The following is a 20,565-nucleotide window of genomic DNA, read 5'->3' on the forward strand; positions in this document are numbered from 1 at the left end:
TTGCATTTAAGGGATATATTTTCTAAACATCTATCATTTGTTTCAAAAAAAAAAAAAATGAATATTTATCTTTTGGGTCGACACACGAACAACACATTTTCACTTGAGTTATTAACAAAGTAAGATATACATAAACATTATTGGATTTTCATAACAAATTTAAGGAACGCATAATGTAAAAACTCATCGGTTAGGAAAGATAGAAACATACAAAACAGAAGAAAACTCACCTTGTAAGAGAAATTCCCCAAACCTAATCACAAGAACGATGTCTGTTCAACTTGGGCAAAAACAACCTGAAGTATAAAAAACCAAAAGAACTCCAACGAGAGAACAAAGGCAGTATCTACGACACAGAGAAAGAAAAGGCCATGCAATGCTGATGCAGTTGAAGAACGATGAACACGTGTCCCAATTAACCCCAACTAAGAAGCCTGCACAGAGAATGGATGAGGGAAAGAAAAAGAAAACAACGATTAAGAAAAAACGAAAAATATAACAAATAATAAAACAGTGGAGAAAAAAATAGAGAAAATATTAAATAGATAAAGGAGTAAATAGCACGAACAATAAAAGAATGTTGAGTAATATGAAATAAGCAAGAACTGCACTATTGGTGGCTAATATGGAATAACAAAAAAACTATGTTGTTGCTAACGTCCATGTATATTAATAAAGTATACTAATAGGCTTCAATTAGCAACAATGTATTCAGATTTGAACACTAAAAGTGGCTCATCATTCGGTCAATGAATAACCTACTAACACCAAGGTTAGCCAAGAGATGTCATAACCATTCCATCACCGTCTTTAACTTCAATGGGTGGTGGCAGCAAAGACCGCTAAGGGTTTCATGTAATAGACATACATACCTATGTGGTTGTCTTAATTCATGTTGGTTTTATATAACTCAGAACACAAACATCCTAATATTTGCAAACACAAGATTGACAACAAACTAGTTTTTAATTAAAATAAAAAAAAAATAACATTTTGTCCCAACATAGATCATATATGTTTATCTGTTTTTACTTTTTGGCTATACATAATAGTTAACTTAACATAATAAGTATATTCTTCAATTTCAAACATGTTTTTGTACGAGTTCCGATTATTTTCGTAAACTCTGAGTTCAAAATTTAAAATTTTAAAAGTTTCAAATTCGATGATTATTTTCGAATTTTCTGTCATAACACCCCTTAACGAGAAAGGATGATATTTCTTGCGTTAAGACGACATTATGGCTACCACCTCAGTCATAATGGGAGCTTAACAACACCATACCATATGCTTTAAAAGGTGGTGGTTTCGGTGATTATTTATGTGGGTTAATGTAATAAAAATTACAACCAATAATATTTAATTTATTATTTGAATTGTTTGTTTTTTAATTATACTTTAAATACCAATAAATAATATTTTGAGTTCTCATTACATTTATTATTATGGTGAATTTCAAACAAATTAATATCCAATCATATGTGGCCTCCATCGTATCATATAATATGTCGTAATTTCTTCATCGATCGTTCACAATAATATATATAACAAAATTCGAAAGAATTTCATTTCAATAGTGTAACTAGCAAATATATATATATATATATATATATATATATATATATATATATATATATATATATATATATATATATATATATATATGGACGGAGGATGTGTAGGGCCAGAAAGGGCTGTGGCCCCCGATATTTGGGCTAGAAATAGGAAATAGAACTTCATGACTTTTAATTATAGGCCTTTTAGTGTCAAAATTGGGTTGTGGCCCCTCCTGATTTCACATGTGACTCCAAATATCCGATTTCTCTACTTTCTCCAAGGCGACAAGTCAAAATCGATTCGTCATTCGCATCTTACCCATCGTCACCACCGCAGTCCGCAGCAGTTGTCACCAGATGACCGGAAATCAGGTATGGAATCTTGTCCGTTCTTGATTTCTTCTCCTGTTCTTTCTTGTTTCTTCTCCTGTTCAGTTGTTGTTCTCCTGTTCGGATTCATCTCCTCTTGGAAATTAGAATTAGGATTTAGGAATTAGAATTTACAAACCTCAATTCTCAATTCCTGAGTTACTTTCTGTTTTTTTTAAGTTAACTGTGAAGTTGAGTTGATGATTTCTTTAGCTATTGAAGTTATCGATTAAGGACGGACAGTAGAACAAGGGACACAAACAAAAAAATTGTTTTATCTCTACTAAAACTGAAAACAAGCAAGTTTTTTAGATGAGTTATTGTCACAGAACTAAAAACAATCAAATAGATTTTACAAAACTGAAATTTTTTTGATTTGGTTCTGCTGATCTGCTTCAAACGAGAACAAAACCCAAAACAATGTTTAATTGTTAGAATTTTCAAAACTGATTTTTTTTATTTTTTTATTTTGTTCTGTTGGGTTAATCTTGATGGTTCAAGTCATGTTAATTGGGTTGTGTTGATGGGGTTTTATTCAGATTTATGTAGTTTCTGATTTGGTCATATATTAAGGAGAATAATATGTCTTAGTTCCACTTTCATATGAACACATGCAGCTGCAAGTTTTTAGTTTTTTCTGTTTGTTGTTTAGCTATAATAGGAGACTTTGTAATCTACTTTATGCATGGAATAACATAGAAAATTCTCCAATAACCTTCTATTTCTCCTTCGTGTTCAAATACAGCAGGTAGGTTTTTCTTTATTCCACTGTGTAAGATCTATAGAGTAGAAAAAGGGCCTGATTTCTAACAGGTTCTGCTAGGTGTTTTTGGTGTTTATTTGTTAAACACATTTTTTTTGTAAGAACGTTAAGTTAGTTTATAATACTTTCGGCCCCCCCAAATTTATTATTCAAGCTCCGCCACTATATATATATATATATATATATATATATATATATATATATATATATATATATATATATATATATATATATATATATATACATATATATATATATATATATATATATATATACACTAGCCGTCTACCCACGTAATGCGGCGGACGGCCATAAGGGTGGGGAGGGAGTTTGTATAGTTTTTTTGGTAAGATCAACAACTTTTACAAAGAGAATTTTCTAAAAGTCATCAAACAAATTAGTGAAATTAAGACCAACAAAATTAATCTACTCAAAAAATGAACATTAAGTTTAATCTATTAATAGGCATGATACTTAGAATGTTAAAACCCCCCTAATGTGTATTAACACCCATAAATTGTTGGTGAACAGCATTTTTAAATGTAAGTGTATACAATAAAAAAAAATTTGATATCTACGCATAGTTATACATAACTTAGTTATACATAACTGGTTCTGATGCAGAATTATATAAAATAAAAAAGAATTTGGGCAAACAAATATTATTTGATTTTATCCCTTCAAAATTCCAAAAATAATCCCCTAGCTAGGCACGATGAATAAGCATATAAATAGCAAAAAACCATAACCACATGCTTTTATCCCTTCCATACTTACAGTAGCTCATGCTCAATAATAAACAAAAACAACACAATTAGACAGAAAACAAGTATTCTTGAAATTAAATGATTTTGAACTAATAGACTACCAATGAGAAAAGTATGATTTAGTATTAGGAAATGACCGTCAATGATATTATTTGTCAACCATTTAACTTTTGTGTATTTTCCAAAGAAAACATTATGGTATCGATTTACACATAGATTATGATATTATAAGAATTTGACTTTCATGTATGCTTGGGAGACCAGGTAAATCCAATGTGATTATGCTCTTGCATTTCACAAGATGCAATAGATTTTATAGTTTATAAAATTTTAATATATTGCTTTTTCGGATCCAAAAATTGACACCGATTATCAGGTTTTTACATCCAAAATGAAGTCAAACATTCAGCCCATATAAAAAACTATAAGATATAGCTTGCTAGAACTATATAGACTCGAATTGACTTGACCTTCATGTTGTATGGAGGAGTATAGCTGCTACCAAATTCTTGTTGGGTGATCTTGAACGATAAAGGAGCGGATGACTGTCTTTGCCATCAATAACCATCATCAAAGGAACCTATATGTCTACCTTCAGGGAAGCTGATCAATATCCCTTCATTCTTCAAAAAGTCTCTCTTGCTAACAACGATGACCCTACCATGAGCAATTAAGGAATAAAATACTTTTGAAAAACAAGGCAGTTAGGTAAGATATTTTTGAACAATAATTCAATTCAAGCAAAAGCCAAACCCATAACAATCATTGGTTACATATTTTTGAAGCATGTTATTTATTGAATTTCAACAAACCTTTTGTGGAGGTCGGATCTGCCAAAAAATCATATCAAAAAAGAAACTCATCAGGAGGAAAATCACGATAAATCACATATGGTCAAATATGTTAAAAGATAATATAGTTGATTACTTGTCCAAAAAAATGCAAAATAATCGAGAATTCAAAATCAAGAAGATACCTTCAGGTTTTCTTCACAATTTTCTTTTCTTCAAGTTTGGTGCCCACGTTTCTTTTCTTTCCTCTTTGTGCATTTATACTCAAATCATTGCTTGCATAAAAAATAAAAAAAATCTATAAAAAAAACAACTTGTAAAAATAAACACAGTTGAGAGAGAGAGAGAGAGAGAGACTTAGGTGGTGTGAAAATGGTGGTGTAGATCGAGATCCATGACTTACAACCTGTAAAAAGAAAAACAAGTCATGATTAGAGAGGTGGCTTCATGAAAAAGAAAAGGACCGACGGTTTATGGTGCACATTTAGGTTTCTTTAACATTTGTTGAAACTACACATGAGATAAAGATTGATTTAGTCTACTAAAACTAAGGATTCAGGTCATATAATAACTCCATCTGAAACCGATTTAATTTGGTGAACTATAGTGAATATCTGGTCAATTTTGCCAGATTTTTAGGAGGATTCAAAGTTCAAACGTATATATTATCTCCATGGGTTAACTTAAGATTTTAATATTATTTTATTGATGTTTGGTTGTACTTTAAGCTTTAATACTTGGACGTCTTAAAAAATATTATTATTATATTGAATCTATTTATAGAAATAGTGAGATTTCTTTTATAAGATAGTAAATATATATATATATATATATATATATATATATATATATATATATATATATATATATATATATATATATATTATCTTATAAAAGAAATCCCACTATTTACAAAAATAGATTTAATATAATAATAATATTTTTTTAAGACGTTCAAGTGTTTAAACCAAAAGTACAAGTAACATCTAATAAAATAATATTATTTTTTTAAATCGTACAATTAATAAAGCATTATGTACAATAATACATAATCTAACTTAATATCTCTATCCACGTACTATTCAAACTCATCCGTTTAAAAATTGAACCAGTCTAACTTACTATTTAAACTCATACGATCATTCCCCATTTTTCAAGGAAAATTTGAATTAGTCTACGTTTTAAGCATAAATCTAAACGATCTCACTTCTAGGGCATCACTCTCCTTATTTTTATCTCTTGCATCTTTTTGCTCTGTGTTTTTGTCAATTTGAAGCACATCAGTTGTTTGATCTACCACTACAATCGCTACAATCGAATGATTATATGGATTTCCACCATCAGTTCATCTCTATGCACTCCCAACGATTAAATCAATCATAAAATATGTATTTATGCGTTTAGTTCGATTTTCACTTTTGTTACCTCTCTCTCTCTCTCTCTCTCTCTCTCGATCTTAGAGTCTCTCACAGTCATCGTAAACAAATTTCGCCAGATTTACAAGGAGGATCATTTTTGCAATACTTTGTGCAAGAAAGCTTCATGGTAGGTCTTAAGGTCAGGAAATATTGGTCGATGTTACATGTTGCAGGTTAGATTTTTGGTGTTTTTATTTCACAGGTAAAATCTTTTTGTATTTTGATTTCCCATGTTTAGTTTTGTGTTTTGTGTTTTGTTTACCTTGTTTTTGTTTTGGCGATTAAATACGATGTTGATGAAACGATGATGGGAGTCTGGTCTGATGTTAATGATTTTTTTTCAGGGAGGATTTTAGGTTGAAACCATTTTCCAAATACGACGATTCAGATTTCCATTTCCTCACACCTGACACCTCACTGGATGACCGCCATCAGATCCACTAAAAACCGTAATGAGCATTAGATCTATGAACACACACACACACACACATAAACACACGTATAGATGTGCAAAAAGTGAAAGGTTAGCCATTTTGTTTTCTGATTATTTTGTAAGATAATTCGATTAATCTCTGCTTAATCATACCTTCATTCTCCTTTTTGAAAGTAAAGAAGACCGGGAGAAGTACATTGTTTCATATCCTTAGTTTGAAATACCTATTCTATTTTCTTCTTCCAGTTCATCTTTTTTATTTTGTCTTGAAACATCTGTAAATGCGTATAATATTTACTGAAATAATGTTTGCCTTCTCCTTTTCTATCTTTTGCATGATAAAAAGGCCATAATGAAGCTAATAAAGTTGTGTTGCTAACTTTCAGTAATATATAGTAAGTTTTTCATTTGGTTATTATTTTTTTATAGTTAAACAGCCAGTAACTTTTATTCTAAAATACTGAATTTGGTTTGGTTGCATATCAACTTTTAAAAAAGTTAGAATTGAGTTAAGATTAAAGGTTGTAAGTACTATCATCTAATATGTTTCCTATACATGTGAAAGTGGGAGGTTTGGTCCAGAGCAAAGCTTGGAAAAATTTCTCTTTCTAACTATCCACCGTCATTATGAACTTCACCACTATTGCATTGTTGCTGATAACTACAAATGAAGAACCTAATTCCTAATCCATGTACGAGAAACCTATGGTAGGGTAAGTCGACATCCATTTTGGGTTTGAAACTTTAGTCACGTTTCTAGATAAATCAACATCCACTTTCGCCATCGTAGCTAAGGTAATACAATATTAAGATTATGTTTTTCTCTTTAACAGGAATCTAAAACTTAATAATACTCTTTGATTATCATATTAACAGAAGTAGTCTTTCCTTTTGTTGTAGTTTTGATGCATTAAATAAATGTGTTTCTTGCTGCATTATCATGTTGTGTTTTGTTTCGTATGCTCTTATTTATTGGAAATGAAATGACAATTCGGTAGCTTATCTTGTATTTTCTTATGGAGATAAAAAAAAATCTTTGTGGAGAAATTGCCATAAGATTTTAATAACAAGTCAACACCTTCATGGAGTAATGTACTTTTTTCTGTTTATTGGTAGTGGTACTTGTAGTTTTGCATCTGTTTAACTGAAACAAAAATAAAAACAGTTTCATTATTTTATGATAACATTTTACTTGCATTGATTTTGATCAAGTTTGTGATTTGTTTAGTACAAAAATGATGATAGTACGTTGCTATTTTTTGCATTTAGCGCAATGAAAAGTAATAAAATATAATATTGTAACTATCCAGTTATACAATTATGTGTTCTGTTGGAGCTTGAACTATGGGTTAGTGTAGGAATTCTTACAAACTACCTATTAGATCATATTTGCATATTTTTAATGTCCAGGTACCCAAGTATATCATTGCACTTTCAATTTTTTTTTTTATTGAAAAAGTAACAATTATAGCATTACACTTACAATTTTTTTTTTGAAAAATCATCCATTTATAGTGTCAGACTTTCTGTTGGACTTGGAATGAAAGAACAACGTACGAAACATATAAAACAATACAATTATATTATGTAACACTTTTTTCTATAATTTGAGAATTTATTTATAAAAATATGTTGTTTTAAAAATGTCAATTTATATCTGAATTGGGCCAAATGCAAGACTGGTTCAACTAATTTTCAGAGGGGAAGCATTCAACCCAATATGGTTCCATACACTTAGGCTAATTAAGGGCAATGAAAATTGATGGTTCAAAATTTGACAATTTGTTTATGAAAAGGTTTTATGTCGATCTTTAATTTTTTTTTTTTTTGATGAAAAGTATGTCATTGTTTCTTTTTAAAATGTCCAGGTTCACACAAAAGAAAAATGGATTTAGTGGTATTTTTTCACAATGAAATTTGAAAAATAGTTCAGCTGGACTGGTGCTGCTAAATATGTGGAGTTGAAGTTTGTGTCAGAGAAGATCCTCAATAACAGCATATTGGTAGATTTGTAGAGTTGAAGTTCGAGGCAATTTTGTAGTTATTATTATTTTTTTTTTCAAAAGTGTTTGATGTTTAAGCTCATTATATGGTTGTTTTGATAGTTTTTTTTTTATAGTGTAACGTCCCAAAATTTAAGACCAAAACTTTCTTTTTAATAAAACATTACTTTAAACAAAGACATCATTCCAAAACATAATCTGAGTATAAGTTTTCAAAACACTTGTTTATTATCAGAGTAAACATTCCCAGGCTGACTAATCTATGGTGTGTGCCATGCGATCACCCCGAGCTCCTCCCTCCGCTACCGGAAGTACCTGAAAACAAAACTGAAAACCATAAGCACGAAGCTTAGTGAGTTCCCCACCTTACCACATACCATGCATAACCACCTACTGCACATACTGGGCCACGCCCGCTATCCGGGGCCTCGCCCCTTACTTCGGGCCTCGCCCGCTACAACGGCCTCGCCGCTCCAGGCCCCGCCTGGCTTCGAGCCCCGCTCGGATACATATCTATTTCACTTAGGCCTCGCCTGTCACAGGGCCTCGCCCACTAACATATAATAGCACATAAACATATCACGTAACATTACATAAACTAAACATATACTCACAACTCTTGCCCTAAGGCCTCGCCTATCTTTGGGCCCCGCCCGTGTCCTGCTACTAATGAGTCATGGAACCTCGTCCATACTCCTGCTGTTAGTGAGATACGGGCCCAACCCACTCTCACTCCTTTCCTAACTTGGGCCTCGCCCCTGCTCTTCTGCTACTGAGATGTGGAACACCATCCACACTCTGCTATTGGTGAGATACGGGACCTCGCCCACACTCACCTCCCTACCAGGCACATACAAGTATCACACAGACAACAAGTATAAACTATCACATAAACCGCTCCTTGGGCACCCGCCCTCTATCATTGGACCTCGTCCGAATATCCTACTAGCATACTGTGCCTAGGGCTAACCCCCGGGTCTTCTGCTCATGACTACATGGGCCGGCATTGTGGCCATAGACCCATTCATACAAAGGGAAACTCACCTGATACTGCTGAACTGCTGCTGCTAACCCCTTTGACCGCTACCTGACCACTGACTCCGAACTGCTGCTCCGCTTGCTCCCCGAGCTACCAATATCAACATAACACTTAGTCTAAATGACCTTCAAAGGTCAACCAAGCCAACTCTGGTCAAAGTCAACGTCCTGGTCAGAGTCAACCTTCCAGGTCAACCCTACTCGTCGAGTCACCCTACTAACTCGCCGAGTTCATAATTCCAGAGTCCTTCCACTCGCGACTCTACTCGCCGAGTCAGCCCCTGACTCGTCGAGTCTACTGATTCCCGATTCCTGTCCTGACCAACTCACTGAGTCCTGGCTCGACTCGCTGACTCGAGACTTAACTCGAAGGGTTTGGGACCACGCGACCTGACTCGCCGAGTCTAAGAACAGACTCGCCGAGCACACGACAATCTTCATCCAACTCGCCGAGTTCATACCTATCTTCATCCGACTCGACGAGCTGTTCATCCCACTCGTCGAGTTCCTCCTCATCTTCAAGCTACTCGCCGGGTCCACTCGAAGGACTCGCCGAGTCCATTAAGATCCACTTACATGCAGAGGACTTGCGAGTCATGCATGGACTCCAAACTGTAGATCTACCCTTCCCAAGCCTATTCCCCACGTAAAGTTGCAAACTTTACGTGTAGAGAGGGAGATCTAGGCAAAATACACCCATAACTAGGGTTTAAGACCAAGAGGCTCCAAAATCCACCCAATGGCTGATACTTTACGGGATTCTAAACCAACACAAGCATGGATCTGAGGTAGCAACCTCAGATCTGGACCTCAAGCTTGAAATTGATCTTAGGCATGGCTTAAAAGCCCCAAAACTCATAACCAAAGAAGATCTAAAGGAGGGAAACGAATTGATACCTTCCAATGCTCTGAAATGTTCCCCAAACTTCAGATCCAAAGCCACTCCTTGATGCTTCAAAGATTCCCACTTCTTCTTCTTCTTCTTCTTCTAAATCACTCAAAAATGGCCAAAAGCATGAATCATCACAATGGGGCTTAGGGTGCGGCGTTCTGGGTGTGAGAGACAGTAAAGGAGCCCTAGGAAGATGATTGAGACGTTTAAATAGGCTCCAAGCCCCGAGTTTAGGGTTTTCCTCGCACATACCAGACTCGCCGAGTCCACTTGACCGACTCGCCGAGTTGGTCACTTACTCCTCGACCTGGACCCCGCTCCGACTCGCCGAGTCCTTCCTTGGACTCGCCGAGTCCCTCTTAAATTTAGGGTTTCCTTTACTTTCTTGGCTTTCAAAATCTTGGGTGTTACATATAGTTTTATGCATCAGTTGTGATTTTAGCAAAACACATAATAATAGCCTATAGGAATCTAGAAAGATAGATGGATGTACTATGCACTAAAACAATAGGTTATGAACAATGTGGAAAACCTAATAATTAACCATTTATTTATGTTTGTTGTTAAAAAACCATTTTTATCATGTTTCTAAATTATTTTTCTACATAGAAATAAAATTAAATAATAACAAAAGCAGAAATAATAAGAAGACAATCATTAAAAATAAGTCGAATCAAGATAAAAATGAAAATGAAGCCCGAATTCGATTCTGACACTTATGATCTTATAAAAACAATGTGAATATGACCATTAAACCTGTTGTATGTGTTTTTAAAGTATTAACTATGCAGGTCTATTAGAATTCACCTAAAAATTTCATAATATTAATTTAATTATTTTATTCAATTTACAATCAATTAATTTTGGTGTTGTGCATTGAAATGATATTTTTAATATTTAACAATTATTTATGATAAATTTATAAACAACATAAGTATATGTCATTAAAAAAGTTGTACATAAGAGTAAATTTATACTAATTGGTTGGACTTTGATTGATGATATACTTCATATATATTTAGTGTGAGTTATCAGATTTGATGTCCACATATTTTAACCAAAAATATACTAATTTACTAAAATAAAAAAAAATTATAAAAACGTAAATAGTATAAAAAACCATCATCCACAAAAACATTTATTTTCTTAGAGAGAAAAGAATCTCATACTATTATCTATAAACCAATTTTCAACAAATTATTTACTCAAAATCAATATCACATTTAGATGAATCGGTAAATATTCATTTACACTAATTCAGAAAAATTATTTGGTCTAAAAAATAAACGGTCATTGAAGATAGTAAAATCTAAACCTTGGACCCGATACTTTAAAGGAAACAATTTGTTACATCATATCCACTTTGAACATACAACATATGACCACAATACTAACACGTATGCTCTAAATCCACTTTAGGGTGTTTGTGTACATTTATATAGTTAATATGACTTAAAATAAATATTAATGATCCATTTGAGGATGTCATGTTCTTATTAATGAAAACAATTTTCTATTCGACTATATTTTGCGATGACAACCAATTAAGCTCATAGACAAACAATTTCAAATATAGGTATATATCTTCCCGTGTATTCTCGCATGGACAATTTTACGTTGCATTGTCCAGAGGGACATCACATGGCAATACAAATGTATTAGTAAAGCCTAAAAAAGGTTCAATGATGATGAAGCCTATATCTCAAATAGTCAAATATGATGTATAAAGAAGTGTTAGCGATTAATATAGTACATATAACATTAGTATTTAAATATACATTGTTTTAAGTTTGTCTTTTTTTCTTTAGTTATTATAATACGAAGATTAAAATTTCACAAACTTGTTATGGAAAATCTTAATAAGTTTTAGACAAAATTACATAAATGGTCCCCATGGTTTCCCAAATTCTTGGTTTTTGTCTCGAACTTTTTTCGTTATATAGATGGTTCAGGTGGTTTTTGTCCCGAAAAGAAACTAATTACAAACAAAATATTCGTCGCCTGCCGCTTTGCGCGGGTATACGACTAGTATATATATATATATATATATATATATATATATATATATATATATATATATATATATATATATATATATATATATATATATATAAATGAAATAAATTTTCCACCGTATGAAGGAAAGTGAATTCCTTCCAAAGTTGGATGGAAAACATTCATTCTCATAAAGAAAAATGGCAGATTACAAAAATACCCCTTGTACTTATCAGAAAACCCACTACTACCAGCGTCACCACCATCACCACCGTCGCCGCCATCACCACCACCACCGCTGCCGCCCCACCAACCACTGACCACTGCCGCCACATCCATTATCACTGCCGTCGTTGCCACCACCGCCATGACTACTACCCACCACCATCGCCACCGCCACCACCACCGCGCGCCGCCACTGCCTCCGACACCACCACCACTACCATCGTCGTCGTTACCACTGTCGCCGCGCCACCGACCACCACCACCGTTACCATTGCCTCCACCATCGTCACTACGATTACCCACCACCACTACCAATGTTATCACCCACCACTACCACCGCCGCCACCACCACCACCACTACCAACGCTGCCACCATCGCCACTACAACCATTGCCACCACCAGCACCATCATTGTTGTCGATGTCACCACCAACTGCCATTGCCACTGCCACCATCGCCACCACTTCCGCTACCACAATCAAGGCCACCGCCACCATCATAGCCACCCACCACCACTTTCGGTGATGGCGTACTTCAGCAACATTCTGCGAACCAAAATCTGGTATTAATTCCAATTCCATTTTCTGCGAAACCAAATCTGGAATTAATTCCAATTCCATTTCCTGCCAACCAAACAGCATACAAAAATAGATTCAAATTCCTCACAGATTTGTTTTCCCATTCTGATTCAAGTTGCTTCAGCAACACTCTCCGAACCAAAAAGCTTTCATTCTACCAAATTTTGTTATTATATTTTTTTTAGAGAAATGTTTGAATTTGAAAAATTAGGTCGACTTTACCCTTACTAACGTACCTTTTTTGTAGATCCGATCAAATAGAACACACTGCATTATCCCGCTCAGAATTCCTCTTCCGCTTCAAAACCCTTACGAGAAAGGGGAACCCTCCGGAAGATCAAAGAGGGGCGAATGGAATTACAGACTCTTGCCGTTGAAGCAAAGCGCAAGGCACCATGCGTCGACGTCGAGGATGCATCCTGGAAGGTAGCCAAGTGTCAAAAGCTCTCTTCAGAAAAATTCATGGTCCGACTCGAGATTTCTTCCCCGGATTCGTTCTCAGTAAAGCCGTTGAGCGTTGATGGTTACAGGTTCCCTGGTGATGCCGCTTGCTTTGAAAAATTAAGCGAATGCCTATCTAATGTATGTTATCTCATCTATGTTCCTCATTGGGTACATTCAAATGACAGTTATTTTTAAAATTGCTATGTGTAAGTCGATTAGTTGCGCATGTTCAATTCACCAATTGCTTAATGTTATTAGGTGGTGCCATCACATTACACACAAAACCATGGTAGTGGAGAGGCCTGTGTGTTCAAACTCACAGATTATGATGCAGTTCTTAAGTCATTAAAGAACGAGCGCATTGATTACCAAGACATCCCTTACATAACTCGTAGAGCTGTAAGCATACTGTCACGTCCTTTTGTTGAGGGGCGATGGGAACCCTGTAGACCAGAACATCTATCTGATGAGAAAGTAGATGAGTTAATGGGGAAACTTCCAAAGTCCTTGTTGGAGGTACTTCTCCCTTTCCAATTTGAAGGTGTGAAGTTCGGATTGCGTAGGGGTGGCAGGTGTCTCATTGCTGATGAAATGGGCCTTGGGAAAACACTTCAGGCCATTGCAATTGCAAGCTGTTTCATGAACGAAGGTCCTGTATTAGTTGTTTGTCCTGCTATTTTGCGATATACATGGGCAGAAGAATTGGAGCATTGGCTTCCATCTTGTTTGCCCTCTGATATTCATTTAGGTATCTCAACTATGCCTTATCTTGTTGTTCAACAATTAGTAATGATACAATACAACCATACTTCTTGAGAAACTTTTGGTAGCTGATGATTCTTCAATTACTTCATCTTCTCCAGTTTTTGGTCATGAAAACAATCCTATAAACTTAGCAAGGACTCCAAAAGTTGTGGTTATTTCTTACAAAATGCTGTCCAATTTGAAGAAGAGCATACTACAACAACAATGGGCTGTCATGATTGTTGATGAATCACATCATGTGCGCTGTACAAAACGCGTATCATCAGAAGCAGGAGAGGTATAGTTTAATACTTTAATATTATATTGGCATTTGGTTGAACTAGATTTCTAATATATTTTATCCAAATAAATCTTTTGAATCCTTATTCTCTTCCCTATTATTCACAGACACAGGCCTTGCTTGATATTTCAACAAAGATCAATCGTATAGTTCTACTCTCAGGGACCCCTTCTTTGTCAAGGTTGTGGCAAAAGTCAAAACAGATGTTTCTTTTACAGTCTTTTAGTGTTCCATTCTATGTATCCTAATTTCTTTTGTTGCATATTTCTCCTAGGTGCTAATAGGCCGTATGACATTTTTCATCAAATAAATATATTATGGTAAGTTTTCTTTTTCTCATAGTAGTTTGTTTAAATTCATGGATAATTGTTGACAAATCCTGCCTTTGACTAGGCCTGGACTGCTTGGGAAAGACAAGCTTGCATTTGCAAAAACCTATTGCTCCATGAGTACTTCCCGAACTTATCAAGGGATTGTCTATCAGGTAGCATTTGTTTGTGTGTTATCCACACATATCTTTCAGAATTCTGCATATCTTTTACATTCTTTTTGATCTTTTTAGGATTTCTCAAAGGGTATTCGCTTGGACGAGTTAAATGTGCTACTGAAGCAGACTGTTATGGTCAATCACAAGCTCTTTCATTCTTTGCTTTATCTTCCTTTTCATTAAGATCTTGAAGCTTAGCTTCAGTATTCATATTCTTATATGTGATGTAGATAAGACGATTGAAGGAGCATGTCTTGATGCAATTACCACCAATACGAAGACAAATCATAAACTTGGTTTTGAAGCAATCAGATATCGATTCTGCAATAGAAATCTGTGGTATGCCAAATGATAATGCTTTTACAGTAAATATTGCCGAAGATGATGAAAGTAAGATTTCATAACTCCATTTGTTTGTTGCAAATTGCAAATTGCAATTTCTAAATTCTACTCATTCACCCGTAAAAAATTCTTGTTAATTTAATTTCCATGCTTTCAGTGGATGATGTTGATGGCAACCCTTCAAAACCATCCAATCAAGCTATAGGTATCGCAAAACTATCAGGATTCAAAGAGTGGCTACTTATGCATCCAATCATGGCTGAATCTGATGATGATGAAAGTACTGGATTAAGTCAAAGTTCTCATAAAATGATAATTTTCGTTCATTATCATAAGGTTACAGATAGATTAGAGGAGTTCCTGTGTGAGAAAGGGATTCAGTTTGTACGTATTGATGCACGCGATGCATCTGCCAGAGATAGACAACAAGCTATCCATTCTTTCCAACATTCAAAAGAGGCAAGCCAAGTGTCTTCTTACATAAAGGATTACATTACAATGTTCATGAAATTCTAATATTCTTACATGAAGTTTATTATATAGTATATACTGTATAGTAACAGTGTAACTTGAGAGTTTTCAGGTTAAAATTGCATTGGTTGGGATACTTGCTGGGAGTAGTGGACTTAACCTGTCAGCTGCACAAAATGTGGTGTTTCTAGAATTACCTGAGAGAATATCTGACTTTCAACAGGTGAGTCAAAAACTCAAAATGTGGTAATTTCTAGCTGTTGTGGTTGTTTGATGGAGTTATGGACCTTTGTAGGCTGAAAGTCGAGCACATAGGCGTGGTCAAACTAAAGCAGTCAATGTTTATATATTTTGTGCCAAGGTGAGACATTACATATGATTAAGTGTTTTGAACTATTAATGATTGTTTTTTATTTTTATTTCAGAACACTCCGGATGAGTCTCACTGGAGAAAATTGAATAGAAGTTTGCATCGTACTTCATCTACTATAGATGGGAAGTATGATTCATTGAAGGAGATCATGGTATCTTTTCTTTATTAATTTTTGGAATTTACTTTTAGTCTGTGGATATAGCATGCAGCTTATCTTTAGATCATTGTTCTTATGTTTTGCATGCTTGGTGGGACATATTTGCTTTTGAGACTTGATATTCACTTTAGTTAGATAGTTTTTATCATCTGTTTTCTTGTGTTTCTGTAGGTTGATGATGTTTCTTTACTTGAAACTGTTGAAGAAAGAGAAATGGATAAAAAATTGTTCTTTTCAGGGGAATGTAATGATGAATCTTCTGGCAATGAGCTAGTGAGATGCTCTCAGTATTCATATAGTGGACAGATTCAGTCTGATGAAGTTTTTAATGGAGCCACAACTTCAAGAAGTAAAGATGCAAACGAAGATATTTTGGAAAAACCAGATTCTTCACACATGTCACGAGAAGATGACACGTGTAATCTGATAGAAAAACCAAGTGAAGAGGACCCTGTTGACCATGATGAAGAAGAAACAGGTTGCATCCCATCACATTCTCTTCGCTTCGAGGTAAAGAACTGATATCCCATTTTTTTTTTTAAAAAAAAAGGTAATTGTATATAGTTGATTTGATTTTTTCCAGGTCAGCAAATACACAGGAAGAATCCACTTGTATTCATGTATCCAAGGAGTAGAAACAAGGCCTACCCCATTGTTCAAAAATTTCAAACCAGAGGAACTTGAGACAAAAGATCCAGACAACTCGGCTGATTCAATTTACAAACCTGCCCTTGTAAAATTTCTCAAAGAATGGAACAGTCTCAGACCTATTGAACAAAGAAAACTTTATAGCAAGCCTCTACAACTTCCTTTGTCTGTTGAGTTGTGCTTAATGGAAAGCCAAAACCATGACAAAGATGTATATCTCAAAATTCTTCTTCCTTTTCTCGATATGATTATGAGGGCGCTTACGTCTTTTGCCAAAATGATAGATAATTAAAGATCTTTTTGGGTGGGACAAAAAGTTGCAACTTTTGTCCCTTTGATATCAGTCTTAAATCTTAATGCAGTACAAACTGTAACTAGAGGGGCCTAAATGTATGCATGCACATAGTTGAGGGTGGTATTTAAAATTATTATTATTATCCAACAGGGTTTGCTAAAAGGAGGAAGTAAGAAGCGTGGTACATCAATGGATGATATAAGCCACCCCCTCCCTGCAAATGCTAAATGGAGAAAGGTTTCAATCTTTCATGGCAAAAAAGAGAGACGATACATGCAGGGTTATACACTCATCAACGAACCACTCTGTAAACTTTGTCAAAAATTTTGCACGTAAGTGTCAGTGGCAAACTTGTAATTAATTAACATAAAGATTTCGACCATAAAATGCAACTACTAAGACAACATATTTCCAGGAAGAAGAGTGCAATGGAGCCTGAATTCTTTGAGGATTTGTTTTGTGATTTGGAGTGTCATGAAGAATATCGGTTAAGAACTAGTAATAGACTACTACGAAAAGTCAGTAATTTGATTCCAAATAAATATCACCATGAAATAATATACTTTATTTAAAAAATGAAATTTAATTTACAGATGCTTGCCCAAATTGAACATGGGGTATGTACAAATTGTCATCTTGATTGTCGTAAGCTTGTGAAGAACATCAAACCTTTGTCTCTTGAGAAGCGTAGAGAGTTTATTATGAGAGAAGCACCGAAGCTGGCTGCATGTAAAAATGCGTGAGTGTAAAATCTTGAAAACATGTAAATTATGTTTTTTTTTTCAGTTTTTAATATGATAATTCCATTTTGTGATTTTGTGTAGACTTGAAAAGCTCATTGGTGATCCTACAGAGGGGAATGCATGGCATGCGGACCATATTGTGCCTGTATATCAAGGGGGAGGTAAAAAAAATGAAAGAAAAAGAATTCCTATATATAGCAATGTTATAGTTGGGTAGATTTGTAATAAGAAAAAGAATAATTAAATATGTTATGCGTATGTGTGCAGGGGAATGTAGACTAGAGAACATGAGGACTCTTTGTATTGCGTGTCATGCTGATGTCACGTTAGCTCAATGTCGTGAAAGACGCTCAGAACGAGCAAAGGCCAAGAAACAACTCAAGCGCTTGTTGGCCAACATCACTTTAGTAAACAACTGCAAGGAAAAGGTAAAACAAAAAAATTATTCAAATATTTTATGAACGTTGTTTATCTAGTTGGAAAAAAGTAGGGACCAAGTGTTAACCTTTTTTTATAAGAATGTATGTTTTGTGTGTATATAACCTTTTTTTATGTGTAGATGTGTAACTATATAAAAATATTTCAGGAGACAGACGATGATGACCTACTAGTTGTGAATGTCCCCGGAAGTGCCTACCATACCATACAACAAACATAAATAGATGTACAAGTGAATTTTTCCTTGAGATTTTTTTTATTTTTTTTTATTTTTTATAATGTAATTTTTGTATGTAACTTGTGCGTTGAAACTACAAATAATGGTTACTAATGATATATATGTTGATTATAAGCAAATATTAGATTACTTGGGTTGATTGGTTTTAAGAAGAATATGTTGGTGGATTTTTTCATAGGTCAGGCATTTAATTGGTTTGTTCATAGAAACCATAAGGTCTTGATTACTTGGGTTGATTGGCTTCAAAGTCCTATCAATGCCATTATTTTGTAATATATATATATATATATATATATATATATATATATATATATATATATATATATATATAATTTTTTTAGCTTTGGGCTAGTTGTTAATATTAAGTATTAAACCGTTTAGAATAAAAGATTATGGTGGTAAAATGTCTTATAATGGCCCAACCTTTCTTGACTCAATTTTGTGGATACTATGAGTGTATGAAACAGAGTAATCATATGTAGCATGACCCATGAGGCACATGAGGCAATGTTAGGGGAGTGGAAGTACAAGATTGGACATCGGTGATCTCAATTGTTGGCATGAGGTTTGAGATCCTCATGCAATTCAAACATACGCTGCAATTTGTGAGATGAAAGAAATGTCTCAAAGCGGTTGCTTGTTGAATGTGGGAAGTAAACAATTGATGAAGGGCATTGCCTGCCTATTTTGTTTACAATTACAATCATTTCCTAGCACAAAACATATACTTAATTACTTCTAATTCCAATTTATGACATCTTCATTTTTATATGCATCTTTGAGTTATACAAAATTGTAGGGCTATAAACGAACTAAAATAACACACACAAGCTTGTTCATATGTGTTTGTTTAAGTTTAGACAACTAACAAACGAAGACAAACACATAAAATATATATTTTTTGTTTGTGTTTGTGTTTGTACATTAAGATGTAAAATGAACATAAATAAACATTAGTGGACAAACACAAGGGAACATAAAAGAATATAAATAAATAAACATAAATGAACTAAAACGGACATAAGTAACATAAACCATTCAAACGAGTAACCATACATAAAGAAAATAATTATACCTAAATTCTAGAATGCAAACTATCCAAAATCCAAAAGTAACTCGAAAATAAAGTCTAGATATCATCTTCCACCGAATATCTTCATGAAATGTCAAACTTGAAAAACTTCATACTTTAGCCTCGTCGCATCCACTTATTTTTGCCGATAAAAATGATAAATAACAACTTATTGCATGATTAATTTAAAATCATGAACATAAATGAATGTTAACAAACATAAACAAGCAAATGTAAACAAACAAACATAATGGCTAGTACATAAACAAGACATGGTGAGCAAATTTAGAGTTTACTTTTATTTTCGTAGGATCTTCTTATCTTGATCCAATCTTGTAATCATGATTTTGCAAAGCGCAATATGCTCTTAAAGAAGATCCCATTCTTGACAACCCGTGGATCTCCTAAAGGTAATAAATTTATTTTTTTCTTATATAGTAAAATAAAAAATGATTTTATAAGGCTAAATGGTTTGTTTTTATAAATTATTAGTGAGAGGGATTAAATCTGTAAGGGAGGAGGGAGTCATTCCCTCCTAATCCACTGAACCCACTGTCACATCAATTTTTGTTTCTTCTTTTTCTTCATCTGTCCTAATCCACAACACACGAAAATTCTATCTTTCTCAACCCACTCAATTAAAAAAAATACAAAACAACTAAGGTGCAAGTTTTAAAACACATGGTACAAGAGAAAATAAGAGAGAGAAAGTAGAGAGATGATGAAGTGGGTTGGTGAAATCAATTAAACAACTCATAGAAACGGGAGTGGTACCGGTGGTAACTCTATTGCTAATTAAGATTTTACCTTGATTGTTTTGTATTTTTTTTATTGAATGAGTTGACTGGGTTCAAAAAGATAGGGTTTCCGTGTGTTGTGAGTTGGGAAAGATGAAGAAAAATAAAAGAGAAAAAAATGATGTGATAGTGGGTTCAGTGGGTTGGAAGGGAATGACTCCCTCCTCCCTAAACAATATATAAATCA

At 34.2% G+C, this 20,565-nt stretch overlaps 1 protein-coding gene across 1 annotated transcript; it reads left to right on the forward strand.

Annotated features, from left to right (window-relative positions):
• The first annotated feature begins 12,991 nt into the window (after positions 1-12,991).
• LOC111883288 (uncharacterized) lies at positions 12,992-18,628 on the forward strand. Its single transcript, XM_023879625.3, has 20 exons — positions 12,992-13,410; positions 13,531-14,020; positions 14,136-14,314; positions 14,425-14,498; positions 14,602-14,637; positions 14,711-14,801; positions 14,880-14,939; positions 15,035-15,194; positions 15,304-15,605; positions 15,730-15,840; positions 15,913-15,978; positions 16,043-16,141; positions 16,319-16,657; positions 16,731-17,006; positions 17,241-17,422; positions 17,506-17,608; positions 17,684-17,829; positions 17,915-17,994; positions 18,101-18,261; positions 18,420-18,628. Exons 1-20 carry the CDS (start codon positions 13,180-13,182, stop codon positions 18,489-18,491), a joined length of 3,258 nt encoding a protein of 1,085 aa, XP_023735393.1. The 5' UTR covers positions 12,992-13,179; the 3' UTR covers positions 18,492-18,628.
• Positions 18,629-20,565: the final 1,937 nt, after the last annotated feature.

Source organism: Lactuca sativa, chromosome 5 (genome assembly GCF_002870075.4).
Source record: "Lactuca sativa cultivar Salinas chromosome 5, Lsat_Salinas_v11, whole genome shotgun sequence".
Taxonomy (NCBI): Eukaryota; Viridiplantae; Streptophyta; class Magnoliopsida; order Asterales; family Asteraceae; genus Lactuca; species Lactuca sativa.

What these genes read in the sequence shown, in the direction of transcription:
- LOC111883288 (XM_023879625.3), top strand. Translation starts at nt 13,180, where the DNA reads ATGGAATTACAGACTCTTGCCGTTGAAGCAAAGCGCAAGGCACCATGC. An exon ending in TAAGCGAATGCCTATCTAAT is followed by an intron (nt 13,411 to 13,530) that starts GTATGTTATCTC and finishes TAATGTTATTAG; the next exon opens with GTGGTGCCATCACATTACAC. An exon ending in ATCAAGGGATTGTCTATCAG is followed by an intron (nt 14,802 to 14,879) that starts GTAGCATTTGTT and finishes TGATCTTTTTAG; the next exon opens with GATTTCTCAAAGGGTATTCG.